This window comes from Thermobia domestica, chromosome 2 (assembly GCF_964235325.1).
Source record: "Thermobia domestica chromosome 2, izTheDome1.hap1.1, whole genome shotgun sequence".
NCBI lineage: Eukaryota > Metazoa > Arthropoda > Insecta > Zygentoma > Lepismatidae > Thermobia > Thermobia domestica.
The window spans coordinates 223,013,794-223,036,280 of record NC_137455.1 but is presented as its reverse complement, the minus strand read 5'-3'; the positions used below and the strand labels follow the sequence as shown (position 1 = coordinate 223,036,280).

Here is a 22,487-nt window from a genome sequence, read left to right as displayed (position 1 = left end):
GGATTTACACCTTCGGTTACATCTGGCAACACAGTGTGGTTCCTAGTGTATTTCAATCGTTGCTTCCTAGTTTAAAAAATATATGCATGAACAAGGGTTCATTTGGTATAACTGTTATTTGTATATCGCTTCAGGTTCAAAAGTTCTACTATCCCAAACTCCGGGTTGCATTGTTTATTGGACACCCTGTAGTTCTCGATTGACTCCATTAAATGTTAGCGTCCCTTTCAGCTGCGAGGCTAAATGGAACGTAAACTTGCAGCTTAATGTGGGATCCGAACCACATGAGCTACCAATACTAGTTCTCATTTACAGTTGTTCATTTGCCTATGTAAAATAGTTTAGGACATCGACGCACTCTAAATTGTGCAAGTCATAAATGGAATCACAAAAGAATAAAAATTCGATTGTCATTATAGTTGGAGTTGATATATCATAGCTATATCAAACATATAATTTAATGTACTGTGTGAGCTCTAGATGCCAGTCAATGCCACAGAGAATTAAGCTTACAACTTTTTATTTTAAAAGAATGATCCTTGGAATTGCAAAAATTACGTAGTTTTTTTTTTAAATTTTACTTCCTTAAATAAGAGTTACCGTTTAAAAACAATTCATTTATAAAATTCACAGAGAAGGACAGGAACTGAAATTACAAAAACATTGGCGTTCTTGGTTCGCTATAATCCATTATAATCAATTGCACTCAATGCTTTTATAATCTCGACCCCATTTCTTCATTTTGCCCCACCTAATAATTATTTTAGACTTCCAAATTACGCTATCCATAAGTGTCAGCTTTATATTTTATATGTCCGTCTATCAACAAATATTGGAGCAAAAACGGTAATAGATATCAAGATGCAGTTTCTTGCAATAGATCCAGCATCCCAAGAATAGGTTGCATCTTATTCTGTTACTCTCTATTCAAACCGGAAATGTTTCAAATTGGTCATTTCCGGTTTAAACGTTTATCCGGTTTAAACGAAGCGGTTTCTTGCAAAACATTCACTGTCTCAAGGCAACGTACCATAATTATCCCGAACACTCTACCAAAATCGGAAGTGGTTCAAATTAAGTGTTAATTCCGTTTTCAATACTGATTTCCACAAATCAAAAATACTAAGAGATATCGAGGTGCGGTATTTTTGCAATCAACTAATTTACCCCTAACAATAGGTTCCTTCTTTCCTAACCCTCTAATCAGAAGTGGTTCAAATTAGCCATTTCCGGTTTTAATACTTATCGCCATAGAACAAAAATGGTAATAGCGACAAACGGTTTTCTGCATTCGATTCAGTGTCTCAAGAGAGTCGCAACGCTCTTCCAAGACCAGAAGTAGTTGAAATTTACTAGTACTTACAGTTTCAACCCTGTTTTTCATACAGCAAAACGGTAAGAGATATGGAGATGCGGTTTTTCGCAACTGATTCAATGTCTCAGGAATAGCTTCTGTTTTCTCCGTTAACTTTGTTCAAACCGGAAGTAGTTCGAATTAACCATTTTCTATTTCAACATTTATCGCCATAGAACAGAAATGGTAATATATAGCGACAAGTTGTTTCCTGCAATCGATTCAGGGTCTCAAGAGTGCATAGCATCACAATCCATAACATCCTACCAAACCGGAAGTGGATTAAATTTACTACTACTTCCGATTTCAGTACTAATTCCCTTAGATAAAAAAACGGTGATATATCGAGATGCAGTTTCTTTTAAACCATTCGGCTTCCCAAGAGCAATCTATCTTCTCCCTTATCCATCCATTCAGTCTGGAATTGGTTCAAATTAACGATTTCCGGTTTAAACTCTTATCGCCGTACGACAAAACCAGTAAGGCATAGCGAGTAATGGCTTTTTTGGTATGGATTCAGAGTCCGAGGAACAAGTTATATCTTTGATCTTATTAATATATTGCAACCAGTATAGATGTACTACAAGTTCCCATAGTTTGGAAGTCGACCATAGTTTCACTGTGAAACAAGACACTTGTTTGCGCGTAGGTTTTTTTCTTTCTTTTCTTAAATATGGTTATTGTTTCTTACGTTTAGTTATAGTTTCACATTCAATCACTTCTTGAGGGGGACGTGGTGGCTCAGTGGTAGAGCGTTCACCTCTGGTGCTAGGGATCCCAGCCCCCGCCAAGTGAACTTTGTGGTGGACAAACACCGTGCTCGTGGGTTTTCTCGGGGTACTCCCGTTTCCTCCCACTTTCTTCATTCCACCATTTCACTCATCTCTCATCATCACCGTCTCCTTTAGCCTAACCGGCATAACCGTGGGACGTAAAACTCAAAGATTTCATTTCATTTCATTTTCAATCACTTCTTGAAATCTATCATAGTTTCACAATGATAAACAACCTTATCTTCTGGTCTCGTATCTAATTCCTAATCATAATTGTTTTTGGTGCAGGGTAACCCGGATTTGGTTTCTGGTGGGAGAACCTTGAAATTTGAACGTATTACGGTAATTCGGATTTTCCCTTGGACTGTAGGTCCCTGTCTCATATAGCCTCAGTGCTGTAAGGGATGCTAAACTCTAATCCAACCAATCAATCACAATGAAAAACAAAACTAAATCACGAAGATCTCTTGGATGTTATTTTCAGAGTGTGTCGACTGGTTTAAGTGTGTCGACTTTATGATGTAAATACAGTGGGCAACCTTTTCCTTTAATACACGTGACCCCGTTGCAAGACTAATAAATAAGCATCCTGAGTGGTTGAAATAAAATTTTAGTAGGAATTTCATGATTACTTTTATCCTATCCGTATATTCGTCCAGAGATGCGTCGTTGTGCCCCATAATCCTTCGACGAACGTTATTACCGCCTTAGCCTCCTTATACAGCAATTAACATTTCTACAGCTGCTTTTGTTACGGTTTGGCACTTGACGTATGTCGTTAGGCTGAGGGACACAATGTATATTGCTGATTAAAGAAAAATAACCAAATCTTTAGTTTTAGTCTACTGGCCCTTCAGGCGGAAGTAAATTGACGAGAAATACAAGTGAATATGAAATAAATGGTGGAACAAAAATGTAATATTGAAGAATACCATAGGATCAAACAGTACTTAATTTGACCTGTGATCCAATTAGGTAGGGACACCTTGCATCAGAGGTGAGCATTTGACCATAATTGTTTTAGTTCGTACGGTTTTCAATACCATAATAGCTTTCACTAAATTTGCTTGCCTGTATGACATTATCATAGGACATCAATACGCAATACAATTCCTTTCTAAATGTCACTTGGTATACAGTAGTTGCTCAATTCTATAATGGACGTGCTGGGTTTGTAAAACCGCCAACATGAGGAAAGTGGATTTTTTTTTTTATATATATATAATTTTTATCGTTCATCAACAGTGTTCTCAGTACCTTTCAACTAATGTCAGCATAGTGTAGCAATGTATATGTAGAACTTCAGTTGCTGTTAATCCGTGCACAACGAACGTTTAGTTGCTTTTGGTCTGAGACCTAACCTGTCCGCTTGTGTTTCTATGTGCTTACTCGTATAATCTTGTTTGCATTTTTCATAGATTTGTCGACATTTCTTGTGTATAACCATAAAGAAAGTATCAGAATAAGTATCATTTTCATATTTTCCTGAGTGTACATGGATTAGCTCGAGTGCTATATGATGATGAAATCCAATGTGAGTAGAGTCGAAAAACACGTATGCCATTTTATAACAGTCTGAAAATGTAAAATGTCAGGGTAGAACGTATCAGTTGAGGAAGGTAATTTTAAATATTTTAAATAAAAATGAGTTTAGTGTTGTTGTAAATTGAAAGAACGCATCACACGTACGATTAATTGAGAAAATATAACTTGTCTCCTAGAACCAGCTCGTTCTTGCGTGCAACTTTTTGTAATCGTCTATTCTACGGTTAATATTGATACAATGAGTCGTTTCGTAATATTAATATTAGTACAATTTCTGTGTCGAATAGTAGTACTCGTTCATGCATTATAAATCACGAAACCACCAGACTTTCGACGATCAGATAATAACAATTTCACGTCTTGTTTTATTTGACATGACGCTGAGCATGAAAATTGGAAAACTTACGGAAGTCATCCAGTACCACAGGGGTTCCCTTTAACCTCAGTAGTTCGTATAGGCTACCACCTAAGGATAGTTTCTGCGATTCACAGGTAGTAATGAGCAAATGCAAGACCAAGACCGAGACCCAGGTAGTCTTGGTCTTGGTCTTGCACACCCAGTCTTGGTCTTGGTCGTGCTTGCAAGAGTCTTGCAAGTCTTGCTTTTAAGAAAGCTTATGCTTTTCACTGGTAAATTTTACTTTGGATATAAGGGATAATAAATTCTACAATGCGCCAATAGTAATGGAAATACAATGTATGTTTCTAAATGTAATATAGTTTTACCTTCGTAAAAGTATGATGATAGTGTACAACATAGGCGATGATCTCTATTTTTTTCAATAGGTGCCCACGGTTGACTACTTACGGTATAAGATAAATCACAACGTTTTTTTTATTTTTTATTTATTTATTTATTTATTTATTTACATCCAATACTCCACTGACCTTCAAAGTGAGGAGACTATCCCTGAGACGCATGAAAGAAAATCAAGACGGCACAGATTTCTGAAATACCATGAATTGCAAAATTATTTTTACACTCTAAAGTCGGGTTCTTTTCAACCACGATTAACTAATCTTTGTATTGAACAAACTTCCAATTAAATATTGAAATTTTGTTTTACTGATTCCAATATGTACTCTATGGGGCAGAAACATGGATATTATGCAAAAGCGACGAAAAAAAATGGAGGCTTTCGAAACGTGGGCATGGAGAAAAAAGGAGAGAATTAGCTGGATTAAACGGAAAACGAATGGGGTGTTAGAAATAGTAGCAGTAGGAGAGAAAAGAAGAATTTTAAATGTAATTAAGAGCAGGAACAGGAATTGTTCGGGATATTGACTGAAGAGGAACTGTATTATGAAGGACGTGCTAGAGGGTATGATAGAAGGAAAGAGATGAGGGGTCGAATGAGACTGTAGTACGCGTCTTTGGCGTGGGAGATCCGGGTTCGATTCCCGGCGGGAGCTCGTGTTCGGATTCCACGTTAATCAGTAGGTCCACGTCTCATATAGCCTCGCTGCTGAACGGGACGTTAAACTCAAAATCAACTCAACTCAAGGAGACTAGTTGAAGGAAGGTATTAAAAACAGAAAATTGCTGCGACAAGACAGAGACTATCTGAGGACCACTGTACATCGAAGCTTCTCAGTTGCAGCAAGTGACCTGCGAATAATGGCAGAATAGCGATGATGATGATATGTTTAGCAATATTGGCCAAAAAAAGAGAGAAAAAGATTAATAATGATTATGATCAAACCTCTTAATATTTTAGAGTGAACACTGAAAACGACTCAACTGTCTGTTGCGTAAACTCAATTTATATAAATATTTTTTACCTATATTAGAAATACAAAATAACGGCATCAAACTCAAGACGGCATCAATAACGGCATCAAGTTATTTGAAATAACTGTACAAAATCACTCTCACTTGTGAATATGGATTATTTATTATTGTATAATATTATCTCGCTCAATCCTCGATGTGCCGTATACCTAAGGAGGCTAAAAGTTATATTGATAAACAATTATTCAACGTATAAGCATCCGCCCATGAAATCAAACTTGCAGTCATATGCACAAAGTTTTTGTCAATGTCATGAAAATGTTATTTCGAGATTAATTTTACTATAAGTACACATTAAAAATTTCCAACGTATGCTTGAGCCTCGGAGCCAAGATCATACCCATGTAGTCGACACCTATGGTGTACGGAATTACCGATATTGAGTACTATATTTTTCTTTAGTTTTGAAATAAGAACACCACTAATATATTTTGAAATGAAATGAAATATCTAGTTTAACGTCCCACGATTATGCACCGAGGATAAGGGAGACGGTGATGATAAATGAATGAAATAGTGGAATGAAGAAAATAGGAGGAAACGGGAAAAGCCACGAGAAAACCCTCGCACACGGTGTTTGTCCACCAAAAAACTTGCATAGCGCAAGGTGGGATCGAACTAGGGACCACATGCACCAGAGGTGAATGCTTTACCATCTTTTTTTACCTGTTTATTGTCATAGAACATTTATATACAGGCAGGAAAGTTCATTAAGACGTTAGACATATAGGTGAACAACTGCCACTGAGCCACCGTGGCCGTAACATTTTTAGTTTACTTTTCGCTCATCCGCTTCTAATGGACATAACTATTCTTCATATGATTTCCCAAAATCCAATCATGGGATGTCATAAATGAATCAAACAATGACCAAAGTAAATTAGACACTGAAGTTCTTATACCTTGCAACAATTCATAGAATTATGCTCTCGGTCGTCTTCTAAACACCGTACCGGTGCTTGTGCAAGACTTCGCAAGAGTGTTGGTCTTGGTCTTGGTCTTCCACCCTTTGTCTTGGTCTTGGTCTTGCATCGGAATCCTAATCTTGTTCTTGCATACGAGACTCTTGCACAAACTGCAAGACCAAGACTCTTGCGCTCATCACTATTCACAGGAGATATGAAATACTTCACAAGATTCCCTTCTCGAAAAAATATATTTTTATTAAACTTTTAATGAATATTTGTCTCTCCCTCCATGTCAACTGTTCCCTCATCTGGTTTATCGAAACTTCAAGTAAATGGTTTATTACTTTTAATAAAGTTTACCAGGACTTAACAGTGCTTTGGAATCCAGAAAATGTTCGAAATGATGAATTTACAATCCCTTCCTCCCCCAAAAATCAAACATTTACTCCTGTGAATAATTATTATCACGCCCATTAGACAAGATACAAGTAATTTTAATAGATTATTCTTAGTTTCAGATAAAAATGTGTAATAATTTCAGACAAAAAATCAAACTAGTTAAAATATTTCTGTCCCCCCTTCCAAATTACTCATGGTACTCTCTTCTGGACATCCCTGTATGGCTCACTAGTACAAAAATTTAATATTTCAGTGTTGAAACTGACATTTTAGTACTATCAGAATTGAGAGAGATTAATTACTCGAGAAGTTCATAATAGAAAAGATGTGAGTGAAGTCTATAATATGGTTAAACTGATTTTATGAAACGTTGAAGATCAAAACTCAATATATTCATGTTTCATCAAATAGGAACGAAATGCCTTAGTTAAATTAAGCGGCAAGAACAAACACACAAATAAGTTTTCGATCTTTTTTCTTCAATTTTGTAGCAGATAATGGTTGTTGGTTGAGAAATTAAGGGGCGTGGATTTACATGATTTCGGCTGTCAATCATGGTAGGTAGCCAATTAATACGAATCTCGTTAACAGGCTTCATCCATTACTCTTAGTTTCATCACCGGTTGGCATTGGGAGAGGCGGAGCAACGAAGGGGTAAATAGGCGCATGTACCATAAAGGTTGGGTGTGTCATCCATGACAGATAATGAGGAGTACATCACGTACAATTTAGGATGATAAGTTAACTGTAATTAATGTGCAAATTTCTAAGGGGAACGTAGCATGGTCCAGCGAGTTTTCTGTTGTGTGATCTAAAAAATTTAAGCCCAACACAACCCTTTAGCATTGGTGGGGCAACTAAAAAGTAATAGTTTCTCGCAGTACACAAAGATAGACATTACATTCTTTTTCATCTTTATTTTCCAATGTTGAACTGGAATTAGTTATTTTAACTTCAGAATCCGAGCATTATAAATGGAAAAGTGCCAGAAGTAAACTTGAGTCAACTCTCAGTTTAAAGGTGCAAAGAAATATGTGAAAGATCCCGAAAATAAAAGAAAATACTAAAAACGAACATGTAAGAAATTTGCACAAAAGTACAAATAGATTTAAGATAATTGTTAACATCTCATTTCATCTATAATAGGGTAATATTGCACAAAACAGCTCATAATATGTACACTAAACTGAACCTAAAACAACAAGCTATTTTATTTATTTATGTTTCGTGAGTAAACTACAGTCATATACCATTGTTGAAACCAATTAGGTTGTTTACATGTATTCTCATTTTCTTCCGTTTTTATCCTTATTCATCAGTGACCGCAGTAGTTGCCATTGCCTAGGGAACAAAGAGGAAAGTTCAAGGCTGTTTTTTCCGACTACTTAAAAGAGTTGGAGAAAGCAAAGCCCTTTGTATTTGTGTAGTACGGTATTTATCCTTATTTCCTTTTAAAAATCTTAAGATATTAGTATTCTCATTTTTTTATGTTTCTTTTTTCTAGTATTTTATCTGTTGTGTTAGTGATCTTCGAATCACGACTTGTTTCGTTCTCACTTCAAAATTCAATTCTAATGTTATATATATATATATATATATATATATATATATATATATATATATATATATATATATATATATATATATATATATATATATATATATATAGATAGATAGATAGATATAGATATCAAACAGAAATAAAAATTGATAGAAATACTCAAAAAAGTGCCTCGAGTGATATATTTAAAAGTCTCGGAAATTCGAGCAGAGAAAATTTTCTGTGACATCAATATGGCGGCCGCTGCCAAATGAGCTACCCAGATAAAATAACGATATCTTCGTTATGGTTTAATGTTAAGAAGTAATTTTGGTATGATTTTAAAGAACATTGATACGGAAGTATAAGAGAGTATTTTATTTAGATACTTATTTTTTCATCAAACACATACAAATAGAAATATTTAGCTTTAAATTCTAAAATTCAGGGGGAAGAAGTCTTCAATTTTGAACTGTAAGTTTTTCATAAACAACGAGGAATATTAAAGAGCATTACGTAAGCTTTCTTGTAGTGACTTTATATTTTCTGTGTCTAATAAACTGAGTGAGTAATTCGGTTTTATAGCCAACTATTTGTTGTATAAATGCGCTAATGAAGCAGACTAAATCAGGACGACTTCCACCAATGAAGACTGATGATATAAAGATCTCCGTCACGATTGAGTATAAATAAATAGCTGTAGTGTCGTTTTAAACAGCAAAGAAGTGACATTATTTTATGTAGAGAAATAATTTTTCATACAGAGCATATACTACGTTTAAAGGTATATATTACCTCAAAATCCTACAATTTAGAAAAATATTTCTGTTTCAACTTTCAACCTTAAAATTCTTAGTGCATTTACAATTTCGAAATTTAATTACATCTTATATACGTTTACATACTTTTTTTTATTCCGCAAGCATTCAGTGAACAAATGAATGTTATTGAATTACATTTTGAATTGATTTATTACTAAAATGTTACTATGAAAGCAAATATGCGGAGCCACAGATAAATACAAGTATGTATCACGCATGTGATATCACTTGTATGACATGTATGTAAGTGTTGCACTTGTAATTCAAAATTATAAAATAAGTAGAGAATAGTCAATTATCAAGTGATGTAGAGTAGTTTTAAGGCTGACAACACTCGCGAAGAATCAGTAAATTCAATCCCATATAGATTTGCTGATCTTCATGTGTTTATTCTGAAGTTTCCTTGTGCGCATGGGGTACCAAAGTTCGATTCGCGATAGGAATGCATGTTATTGAGAATCTGCGTTAGTCAGTCAGTCTTGTCTTGGTGTTGAAAATGAATAGTCGAGTAAATTACTCGTTTGCTTTAGAAACGATAGAAATTGAATGCATACTTATTTCAATGCATCATGAAAATATTATCGTGTCACTACTTGAAAAGTACATAATTGTACATAATTAAATACACGATAAACGAAGGTAGTTAACTTTTTCACTATTATTAGTTTTTGCACCAGTTTTAAATTACACTTTTAAATATGTATATGAATGAGTGTGACCGATTGTTTTTTAGAGAATCGATTGAGATTGGGCGGTGACTCAGTGCTAGAGCTATCATATCTGGCGCAAGAAATCTGTGGGTTTTCTTCGGGTTCTTCCGTTTCCTCCCACATTCTCTTTTCCGTCAATTATTTTGTTTCAATGTCATTAATTTAGCCTTCTTCTTTAGCCTAAAGGACGTAAAAGTAGAAATTTCATTTCATTTACAGAATCGATTGAGATTTTTTTTTTTTAAAAAAAAAAGGTTGAGTAATGTTGGCAACATCAATTGTTTTTCACTTCTTAAAGGACGAAGTCCCTGAATAAAGTGGGAAAAATCAAGTTAAATAATTCTGTATGTAAAACACATATATTCGATCATGATACATGGTATAATTTTTCCATGCAATATTTGTACCCAATATAAGAATTTAAAGAACATCAAAGTAAAACATCACTGAAGACTCCAAATCCAGTGTGATTTTGCGACTAATATATATAATATAACCCAGTTTCACCTCCATTCCCAATGTGATGACTCCCTGTTGTAATATTCTAGAACTGATACTGCTCTCACCTACATCCCAAGCTGCGTACCAGCATATTTACGTATCACCAAGTTAAAGCGTGACATGGCTGTTGCTTTCCAACCAAAAACTGAGAGTGAAAGGTTGATGCAGAGATTCTGGACCCCATTAAAACAGACACGTCTTCAGCTTCAAATCATCTTCTGCAATTGATCACTTGTAATTGTAAGACTATGTGCAGACACGCAGGCATTAGATGTTCAGTGATGTATGAACAAGGTGGTGGAGCTACCTGTTTTAACTCGGAAAGGGAGAAACAAGAGTATTCTGTAGCCTCTGATGGTGACATTGTCGATGAGAATACAGCTAACTGAACATGCCTGAAGATGGATGAAATATCGAATTTATTATCTGACAAAATGTAAAGTACGACTTACCTATCCAAGGAGTATAATTCCAAGAAGTTTTATAATTTAGGTAAATTAGCACTTTTCGTGGTTGAGAAAACACTATTCTCTATATGAAAAATTATTTCTTTACATAAAATGATGTATTTTCTTTGTTGTTTAAAACGCCACTAAAACTATTTATTTATATTCAATCGCAACAGAGATATCGCTCTTTCATCAATGGAACTATTCCTCAATTAGTCTGCTTTATTAGCACGTTCTACCATAAATCTTTGGATATAAAATCGAATTACCCACTTAGTGTATCAGATATAGTAAATATAAAGGTACCATAAGAAAACTTACGTAATACTCTTTTAGGTTCATTTCAGTTAAATTTTTATATTCCTAGTCGTTTATGAAAAAAGATACGCTTCAAAATTGAAAGAAAAAATATTTTTCTAAATTTTAAAATTTACACGCTTTCCTTTTGGAAATCAGGATCCCTTGGAGCTACAAAAGTGAATAGTACTTTTCTACTTAGCTGTCAGATAGTATTTCTTTCAACTCTCAGTAGTTCAAATATATTTTAGGTTTTATGTCAAATGTATTAATTTAGTATGTGAAGTATAGAATATTTTGTGTGTGGGGAGGGGGGGGGTTAATCAATGCAAGAGAACTTGCTGAGGCACTAAAAGATGCGACATGCAAAATAGTGACATGTAATTGTAATTTAATTTATTTTAGCTTCGGGAAGCAGTTGCCGGCAAAGTATGTTTCATAGAATTCCTTCTCAAGTATTTTGAAGTATTCTATCGAAACATTTAGTTCGAAGCCTTACATTTACAAGTGATTAAAAAAAAAAATGTCTTGAAGTTTGCCAAAACCATAGAATAACCTAGGACAGTATCGCAATTTTTACTTAGTTTTGCTGTTGTCTCATGTGAAACAAAGTACCCTGTACTTTGATGTTGAAATGTCTAAAAATGTCTTCCTGGAAGCATGGCCGTGCCGTGGGGGAAGGGAGCGGGGCGACGGCCCCTGGCGCCGAAATAAGGGGGGCGAAAAATTCGGGAGAAAAAAGGGAAAAAAGATAGGAAAAAATACTTGGAATATATGTATGGGGGCGCCGTCGTATGCTCGCCCCGGGCGCTGATTTTCCACGGCACGGCCCTGCCTGGAAGTCTTTGCTGAGTCTTCAGCTTGCGCAGCATGTGTATGAATATTGTACTGCAAAAATAAAATAAATTGGAGTAATATTCAGTATGACAATTTTAACTAGAGATTACTGATAGTTTGCGTAATAATTTCTTCAGAATTCGTGCTCCACGAAGGGCTTCATCCTTCAGATTGGAGACGTATTGATGCTGTTCAGTCAAGTGTTTGCAATATGCACGTTAGCATTTAGACTAGTATAAATGCATTATGAATGAATAAACAAAGGTAAACTTGTTCAGTTGTACTGCTGAAATTACTTGAGTTACACGAAAACATAATCATGCATCATAAAAAGAAGTCATATGAATCATGCATCATATAATATACTAGTTGAATATACCCATGCTTCGCACGGGGGCTGTATTTGGAAGTAAACGCCTGTGGGAGTATCACCATTGATCTCAGCGACCGCGAAAACTATGGATTTGACAGTAATATCGGTCATTTTGGATTACTTTTATATGCCTCGGTATTTCACCCCCACCCCCAGGTGACCTCCGGCCCGGAGCCGAATTGCGTGAATTTGGAAGTTAATGCGATCGGAGTTTCACCATTGATTTCAGCTACCGCGAAAACTATGAATTCGACACTAATATCGGTCATTTTCTACTACTTTTACATGTCACGGTAAACGCCCCCTGAAACCCCCCGGTTCGAATTTTGACAAAAACGTTTAACTCTGGTTTGGAGCCTAGACCAAGATATTCGTGACTAAAATTTGGTAACTCTCGGTCAATTTGTCTGGTTCCCAAGCCGGTTCCGGTAACCCCCCCCTGAGACCCTCCTGGTTCGAAATTTGGAAAAAGGGCTTCGTCTTGATCTGGGGCCTCGGCCAAGGTACCCCTGACCAAAATTTGGTAACTCTCGGTCCACTCGTCTGGTCCCCAAGCCGCACACACAGACAAACACACAAACAAATTCTTTATTTTATATATATATATATATATATATATATATATATATATATATATATATATATATATATATATATAATATACAGGACCGGATCCAGGATTTTCTGAGGGGGGTGAACCAATAACTACAGTACATTTGAATCAAATTTATTTTTTAAAAATGCCTTTAGGTATCTGTGATGTGTATGAGGAACTGACTTAAACTATTGTGTTTAGCAAAACCGCTTTCTTTTAAGTCCGAAACGGAAACATGACATGAAATTTTAGGAAAGTATTGTTATTTTCACTGCCAATTTCTTACTTTAGATAGTGTATATTCAGAACGGAGGGGGGTGCACGTGATCCGGTGCACCCCCTAAATCCGGCCCTGTCTCTCTTTTTTCTACTGTAGTAACTAAAGCAGGGCCCTGCCCGTTTTAAGTAATATCAAACTGGACCAGGCCCTAACCGGGTCGGGCACATTCCGGGTCAGACACAAATGCTATTGGGCCGAACCGGGCACCGGCTCGGCCCGGACACTGAAAGACGGATCGGAATCTAATGTTGTCAGCTTATGTTAATCGTAATGTGTTTGGGAAACTGACTCTTTATTCAATACTTGCAAAGTACTGTAATACTATTACTACTTCTACTACTACTACTACTACTACTACTTCTACTACTACCACGACCACTGCTAATACTACTACAACTGCTACGACTTCGCGTCTGAGTTGACATGTCTGGTGGTACCGAATTTACCTTCTAAGTACAGAAAAAAACCGGAGATGTGCTAGTTCCTATGGCCGGTCTGCGTAGAATGTAAACCGATGCTCGATCTACGAGGGACAACGGTGGCTTAGTGTGAAGCACTCACATCTGGTGCTAGAGGTCGTCGGATCAATCCCTGATTCCTATGTCCCGGCGTTTGTGCCCGGCTCGAGATTCGGGTCGGGTCGAGCCGGGCATTGAATACAGATCCATCCGGGCCGGGCCGTCTTCGGGCCTGGGTTTGCAGGGCTCTGAACTAAAGTACGAAATCCGTGCTATACACTCGTAATTATAAATAATTTCAATCATATTCGAGTTTTCCATAAATGAAATCCTTGGTAGCATTGATACCTATTTCTTGGTAATCGAAACTTTGCTGTATTATAGAGTATAGCATTGTCTTGAATATATTGTGTACTTGTACATACAAATAAGTGATTCCAGAAGCAGGTGTTTACTTTACATCTTTAAATTTTTGCACTCGATACACCGACTACCTAAACTGCAAAACATCAGCTCTGTATTGAAAGATTTATTTTTACCTATTTTATGTTGTTGTTCTTTGGTACTAGCCTATGATAAATGATGTGCTGCCAGAAATTCTCGCCAAATTGGTGTTCAGTTGATGGAAGACACTAAGGGCTAGGGTCAGTGCGCATGCTTGGTGGGATGTCTCGACCTCCGAAGCAGCAAATGACGTCATAGTTTGTTGTACCTGTCTCAACTTAGTTTGAAGATCACAACAATGACGTTGCAGAGGACATCTAAGTGCTTTTCACTGCATGAGGTCGCATTGTGTATCTTGAATCTGAACAGTTGAGACATAACCCGCTGGATTAGCTTTTCCAGATGTAGCATTCTTGATAACATTGTAAGTTGATTTTTGAAGACTCTCTTTAAAAATCCCTGCAGCATAGATAAAACATAACCTTACATTTATTAAAAAACATATGGCAATATTAATTTCTATTTGTCCTACTTTTCAAAATATTTATTCTGTTAAAAACAGAGAATTTTGAATGTAAATGATTTAATTCTCTAAATAACTGTAATAAATCTAAATAATTTGTAAATGTTTTCTAAAATTAATGACAAATTTTATGATAAATTTGAATAGAACGCTAGAGGTAAAGGGAGATAAAGAGAATATTCCCTTGACACGAAAGCCCCTGTGAGCCCCTTTAGTAACTAGGCCTACACTTAAGAGAAAAGAATCTTGATTTTTTCTTTCTTTAGGCCAGCTTTCCCAACCTTTTTCAACTTGCGGCACACTACCGGTGTAACTTGAATTCTTGCGGCACACTCATATAGATATTATTATTATTATTATTATTATTATTATTATTATTATTATTATTATTATTATTATTATTATTATTATTATTATTATTATTATGCTCGTTTTGAATATCCCTTTCTACTGACTTTTTGTCCTATAACACTACGAAAGATAATAATAAGAAGCAGACTTTTCTCTTACTAAGTTGTCAAGTTTGAGCAGGATAACGATCGTTTGTCGCTGAAACCAAAATCAATTTGAACGCAAATTTTGGAATATTAAGTTTTGTTATTCGACCTAGGTATCCACCAGCTCCATCAAGGTTGATTTGGGCATGCAATAAAAAATAACAATGTTCGAAACATGAATAACAATAATGAAGAGAAACCTTAAATAACAGTTATTTTACAGTTAATTCTCGGGTAATAATTTTAGATGGTTTAAAAGTACTCGTATATAATATAGTAAATGTTGCGAAAGTTTACATGATAAACAATAGAAATAAAATATCTGTTGATACATGTACTTTTTTCTGCTTTGTGAAAAACAAATTTATATATGCTGTATGCCGATCTGTAAGAATGGTGTTACAAACTCGTGATATTACCAGTGAAACGACCATTTTCCAGTGAAAGGGGGGATGATTAGCTTCTCTTCATAACTTCTAATGTTTCTGAAAAAATATGTCAATCAGAGGTATCAATATTCATAAATAACGAATGCCGAAAATTTTAAACATTAACATAGAAGATTGATATACAATCAACTAACAAATATCACACAGAATATTATTCTTATCCTTGTAGTGTTAGTGTATGTTCAGTCAACATGCATTTGTTTTGCTCAGGACAGCAGCTGAAATGAGCATTGTTAAGTAGAATAATAGCGCTTCATTTCTATGTAGGCTCACCGTCCTGCTTGGCCACATCAGAATTCGAAGCCCGTATGATGGAGTACGTCAAGCTTTTGAACAAGGAACTACGGAGTTCAGCTTCTACGCCACCTATCAGCAGACAAGGTATGATTATACGTGATAGGGGGCACAAGGAAAAAACTCTGTCGTCTTTGAGCTTTTTAACAATAAAAATAAAATTCACACTAATATGTATCTTCACTTAGTTTTTCGCACTGTGCACTTACGTAGTAAATATTATGTAATACAAATGCAAAATGCCAATCAAAGTGATCACGAGGTATTTATTACTTTCTATACCTCTTCCATAACTATGTGCTTCTACTTTTGAAATCCTTAAAACTGAAGGAACAATAAAACTAAGTAAATAAATTGCTCATGACAATAAAAGGCTCTTAATTTTTTTAGTACTTACTGCTAATCTCGTATTAACTAACACATGCTCTCTCTCTCTCTCTCTCTCGCTCTCTCTTTTTAATACAATTGAAAAATAATGGGTAACAGTCCTCTAAACATTCCCATTGAAGGCTTATATTTTCTTCCTTAGAACAGTGCTTTCTTTTCAAAACTGTTCATTATATTCTTCTTGTTTCAAGTTAATTTTTAATAAGAAAAATATGATTATTAGTAAAATCTGTGTAGCTGAATGGATCGCAGAAAAGTGTTATATTATGTAGTACATATTGTTTCTTTGTAAATATTCTATAATGTCAGAACATAATATTAAAAGGTTTTGAGAATAACGGTACACTTTAAAGGTTGAGGCTCAACGTTTCACTTTAAATTTGAAATCATACAAATGCTTAATTGTTCAAAATTAGTGAATACTTTCCTTCTTCAGAAAAATATGAGGAGGACACACTTCCGAAAACTATTAGAAACATATAATTTAATATACTTATGCTGTGTAATTTCTCTTTTCATTAAAATTTTTACATGTTGTGGTGTATGAATTTTCAAATATTATTCAACTGATAAAGGACATTTAACACTATTATCCAATACTTCCTGCTACGAAATTGTTGACTGATTCTTAGTGTTAATAGTTTTTGCAAGCGTTTCCGTGTAGTGACGTTATTGATATAGTAAATATTAATTTAAGATCTACCAATATCTCGTACAGAATTGCAACAAAAATGTAAAATTTTAATATAAATCGGATTTATTATTTATTTAAATTAAACAAAGAGAACATTTTGTACAAAATTTTACAATAAAGACATAACATTCAACATTCAGTGATTAATCCATTATTTTACATAGTTTTTTTTTGCAAATTTTGCAAGAGACTTTGCTAAAATCTCATAAGAATTTAAGCTAATATTTAGAAAATACGAAACAAACAATGTAAAATAATGGCTTGGTCATGTCATTACTTCTATGTTTGTATTGTAACATTTTTTAGAAAATATTTTTTCTTGTACTTTTCAAAATATCAAGTATAATAATAATAATAATAATAATAATAATAATAATAATAATAATAATAATAATAATAATAATAATAATAATAATAATAATAAAAAGAGGAAAACTCGGGAGGAAAAGTAATATACTTCGGTGACCCGTATATTACTATATCGCCTGCTCAGAGAGGAGTGGAGAAAATACATAATATGGTCCACGAGAAGTTTAAAGGGCACTCGAAATAATAGAGAAAAATGTAAAGAAGATACAGAAGAATGTAATATTGGATACATGGAGAGTTGCTGCTTACCCTAGAACTTGGAAACACACAGAGAGAGAATTTGGAAGTCCTGTATATTATTCTATATCCTGCTCAGGAGTGGAAACCATATAAAATAATAATAAGATTCCAATCATGTTAAAAATTGAGCTTTCCTGCTTCAGTTCTTTCCATGGTGCTGACTGATTAAAATCCAAACTCTCAGACTAGTTGCAAAATTCCAAAAGGTTTTTTGGTAAAAGCGTGTGCCGTTTATACTAGAATTCACTCGATCAAAATTGCATCCATTTTCATGAAATTATCTTCTTCTTACTTGCGTTCAGATTAAATGAATTTCGATAGGCAACAATAAAGGTAATACTTGCTCATCTTACTTCTTAAATTGCTGCCCGAGTAGCAAAATTATGTTGACGAATGTAGCGTAACTATCAGGCGGCTGGCTAATTGTTCAATTGGAACATTCACCTATATAGACCTTTCATTCATTTGCGCAATATTAACTACAAAAGGACAAAGTAGGCTCAAGTTATTTGTTGTCCCAACATTGAGTATTAGCATATTTTCGGTGGCAGGTTATTGGTTAGTTATCATTAGCAAACTTCTGTGGAATACATTTCCTTTCGCTGGTCACAATTTTTGCTAGTGCAACTAAATGAGATCCATCATTGATTTATATAGGAACTTTAATGGATATATTAATACCATTAGTAATACCAGTTATAGAGTAAAAACATGTGGCTAATTAACATGCTTCAAAGATGTAAAACCAAATTATGGGAAGTGACAAAGTTAGAGAGGTGGCCAAATTAACAGATGTTAGTGGATTCTGATATTGCCAATTTCTACTACATGATTATTCGTTCGACCTATTACTTTGCAAAAGTAAGTTTATTTTATGCATAAATTCAGATAAATGTCATAATTTATGTTGTAATGAACTTACGTACAAACTAAGATATCTTTTATAAGATAGGAAACATTTAAGTAATTACATACAAGAAATCAGAATATTAAAAGCTCCTTTGTTTTAACTGAAAAAAAAATCCCGTATAAATCAGGGAGATAAGAATAAAAAATTGCTGTCAATAGTACACAGTTTTAATTGAATTTAATATATAATATAATATAAATATATAGTGTCAAATGATGTTTGTTTGCAGTTTTTAAATTTACATTCATTCATGCCTTAAAGATAAATTTTCAAGTAAAATGGTATAGCTATTTTCAATATTTAAAATTATATTCTTTCATCGTAATAGCTACTGAACATATTTATCACCTGATTCTGGCTTTTAGAAGGTAATTGCTAAATTTGTCCAATAGCCATTACATTAAGTTTTCTGCAGTACATACATTCATAACCTGGCAACTTAATAACAATATTCAATATAATATTTATTTATTAAACACTATTATTTTTATTCCTATATAATAGATTTCACAAACATTACGATCATATATGCTTTTTCACTATATAATGAATGACATAAAGATTTTATTTTCTTGGCTGGTTAGAGACTGTTTTATTTCTGAAACTTATAAATGTATGAAGAGAAGAATAAGTCTTTTACAACAGTATTTACATGACACTAGTGTGTGTTCTTAGTACTCTTGTAGTGAGTCAGCAATTGTTAACAAACCTATGGCTTTGTGTGGGCGAGATAATGAGATGATACGATGGACGGAAACTTTGCTTAAATTTGCTCTATAGTCATTGTGCATGTATGTTTTGTGTGCATAAAGTTATGTGGAATGTCAGGTTTTGTTTGCCTCTTCCATCTTTCTTACACATTTGACGTGTCACCCACAAAGACTTCTCAGTTCTTTCACCAACACCTTAGGGTTTCCGTAGCAGCACATTAGTAATGTTGGTTTGAATTCTTGTGACAAGCTCCGGCAAATAATGTGACAGCAATATTGTTTCTAGAGTTTATAAGTGCTTAGTACAGGCCGAGAACTAACAGAAGAGAAACCACATTTTAAAAATTCGAATTTTTAAATATATATTCTGTTGTTAATAAAATCTTACCTATTTGAGAAATTTATAATACTTTTTGAAGCTAAAATTTCCAGAAAAAACTTACTTTCATACATCATTTTTCTTCCTTCGGTTAATGTTTTAAATTTTTATCAATTTATGTTAATATCTATTTCGCTCCAAACAATGAAGAAAGTGGAACAAGATGTAGATATTTATACCCTATTCAAATTTTAGGTTATCTTTCCACTTTGGATTTTAAAATACAGTATATAAACAAATATATTAACAAAAGAAAAAATCACAGTAAGTAGACTATTGAAGTATATTATATAATGAAAGATTATCTTTGAAACGTTCATTTATTTGAAACATTTAATGCGAGAGGTACTTTCTTCTATTCCATACCATACAAGTTTATTACATAACATTGTGTACATTAGTTTTCTCAGGGTTCTATTTTCCCCACATTCTCATTCCACCAGTTCTTTCATAACATTTACTTTCATTAATCATTCGTCTCTTTTAACATACAGAGCATGATGATGGGGAGCAAAACTAGAAACTTCATTTTCTTTTCTTTTGAACATTATTTTTCATTTGATAATTTTGTGACGTTAATTGTTATTTTAAAGTGATAGTGAATTAATTTTAACTACAGAAGTAGTGAACTATCTTCTTTTTCTACTGAGCCTCTTTTATTCCTGTCTGACATCTGGTCTCCAAAAATTACAGTAGAAAATATAAGCAGAAAATTCCGTATATATATATATATATATATATATATATATATATATATATATATATATATATATATATATATATATATATATATATATATATATATATAATATTATAGGTATTGCATTTTTACCTTTAAAGTTAAACGTAAAATTGAAACTTTAAACTCAACTCATAGTATATTTTCGTGTATAAGTATACTTATTTTTAACTAATTTTCTTTTCTCTATCAGTTACTCAATTAACTCTTAAGCTGGGGAAGTAATTTGTTAATAATTGCAAAATATAACGGTGATGAATTTTTCGTTATGTTAGTATATTTATTTGATTTATCTATTTATTCACTATCTTTTGCTGAATAAAGATCATCATATTAATATTATGTTGTAATCGTATTTTGTAAGTATAATCAGAAAGATTTTTCTTTTGTTTTAACATTTTGTAAAATTTTTATTAATTTTTTCTTGTATGGTAGGCTTGTAAGGTAGAAAAGTTATTGGAAAACAAACGATGAAAGGTAATTGAATATACAAATGATCATCAAAATAATGGAAGTGCAACTTGACTGTTTAATATGTCATGGAGTCGTCATTATCCTGCAGAACAGCTCTGATTCGTTGTGGAATGGAGGCATATAAGTCATAAATGTTATCAAGGGGAACATTGCACCATTTCTTGTGCAGTGTAGCACATCTCTATCCACGAGAATGGAGGAGGATCTTCTCCGGATTCTGAGCTCCAGAACTGACCACAAGCTCAATAATGTTGAAGTCTGGAATTGAATGAACCAGGGAAGATGTAGTACATCCTAATGCTCATGAAACTACGCCTCAACACCTCTAACAGTATGTTGAGTTGCTTTGCCATGAGTTGTGTAGACCGTTATCTATTTGGACACTGTTCCTTGCGACACACCTATCACACTGACCACTTTAGGTGTATTTGCGCAAACTAACCGCGAACCAGCAATTTGTTCTTGAAATTTAGAGTACCCATTTTTCATCATCACCATCTGCTCATTTGAACACGCTTTCGTTCAATCTCACCTGACGTAATACAGATGATCATCTAGCACACCATCAACAGCAATCAGGCGCTGCACACGTAACCTCAGTGGTACCATCTCACTCGTCTTATGTGTTGGAAACTGCAAGCATTTTCATTATTGCGATAACCATCCATATGTGTAAATACATAGCAATCAGGCTAATGAAGTGGGGGTCCTAGGTTGGATTCCAGTAGCCAGCCATCCTAACTTAGGCTTTATACGTATTTTCCTGTGTAAATTGGCCTAAAAGTACATGCACTGTATAAGTTAATGCTTTGATTTCTGTTATATAATTATTTAAATGCCTGACTCTTTGTTAACAGTAGTTGGGAATGTATATTAAATGCAATATTGCGTAAATCAGGTGAGATTTATAAAGCTAGGAAACATCAAATTATAATGTAGAAGAAATAGGTGACATCAGAATACAGTGCACCGTGTTGCTTTAGGCGTTTCCTCTAATTTGACCACACATCTTTGAAATCTTATACTATTATTACTTTATATTTTTCTTTGAACCAAAGGGAGTCACTTTCTGTACAAAATCCTCATTTATTTAAACGGAAAAGGTGTATATTTCCTTTATATCATTAATCATAAGTTGGCTGCTTTTTTTTATTTTTTTATTTTTATTTATTTATTTATTTATTTTACCTGTAATGAAACACAAATACAATAAAATTCTGTTGTACACTTTCGCTGCTGCTTCATCACACTGAAAAGATAGGGAAGCGGAGGGAGAAATATTGAAGAAAAGATTAGTTCCTGAGAGGTATAGTAACAACTCTCCAGGTGAGCATACATAAAGTCCCAAATACACATATAAGCACACGCACTATCATTAAATAGAAATGATTAGTTTCCGAGTCGTTCAATTCGTCATCCGAGTAGAGACAAAAATTAGAATACGTTCAGTTGTGTGGCATTTCGAATTAGCAGCAACATTGATTGACATGTGGAATGGTTAACTAATATTTGCCGAAAACTTATACTGATATTCTTCTCTTCTTTTCTGATGCTTTTATGAAGATTTTTGTTCTTTTAATTTTTATTTTCAAGACGAGTCAACCTAAGTTCTGAATGTGGAAAATAATAACAGTTCAATATAATACAATCACATGAAGTCGTTGAATAATTTCAAACATTTCTTGACTTTCTTCCATCAAGAAAATAGGACTTACGATCCTAACGTGATATTTGTTCCCCAAACTT

The 22,487-nt window shown here is 34.0% G+C and overlaps 1 protein-coding gene across 6 annotated transcripts in view; it reads left to right on the top strand.

Annotated features, from left to right (window-relative positions):
* The window catches only part of LOC145678384 (AT-rich interactive domain-containing protein 3C-like), a 788,039-nt gene that overhangs the window by 748,293 nt on the left and 17,259 nt on the right, over nucleotides 1-22,487 (top strand). For 4 of the 6 annotated variants that reach the window (XM_081748461.1, XM_081748460.1, XM_081748465.1 and 1 more), the window contains one exon: nucleotides 15,813-15,926. The exons of the other annotated variants lie outside the window; for them this stretch is intronic. In XM_081748461.1, coding sequence (XP_081604587.1) covers nucleotides 15,813-15,926 — 114 coding nt within the window. The remainder of the gene's footprint in view (nucleotides 1-15,812; nucleotides 15,927-22,487) is intronic. 6 annotated transcript variants of the gene reach the window in all.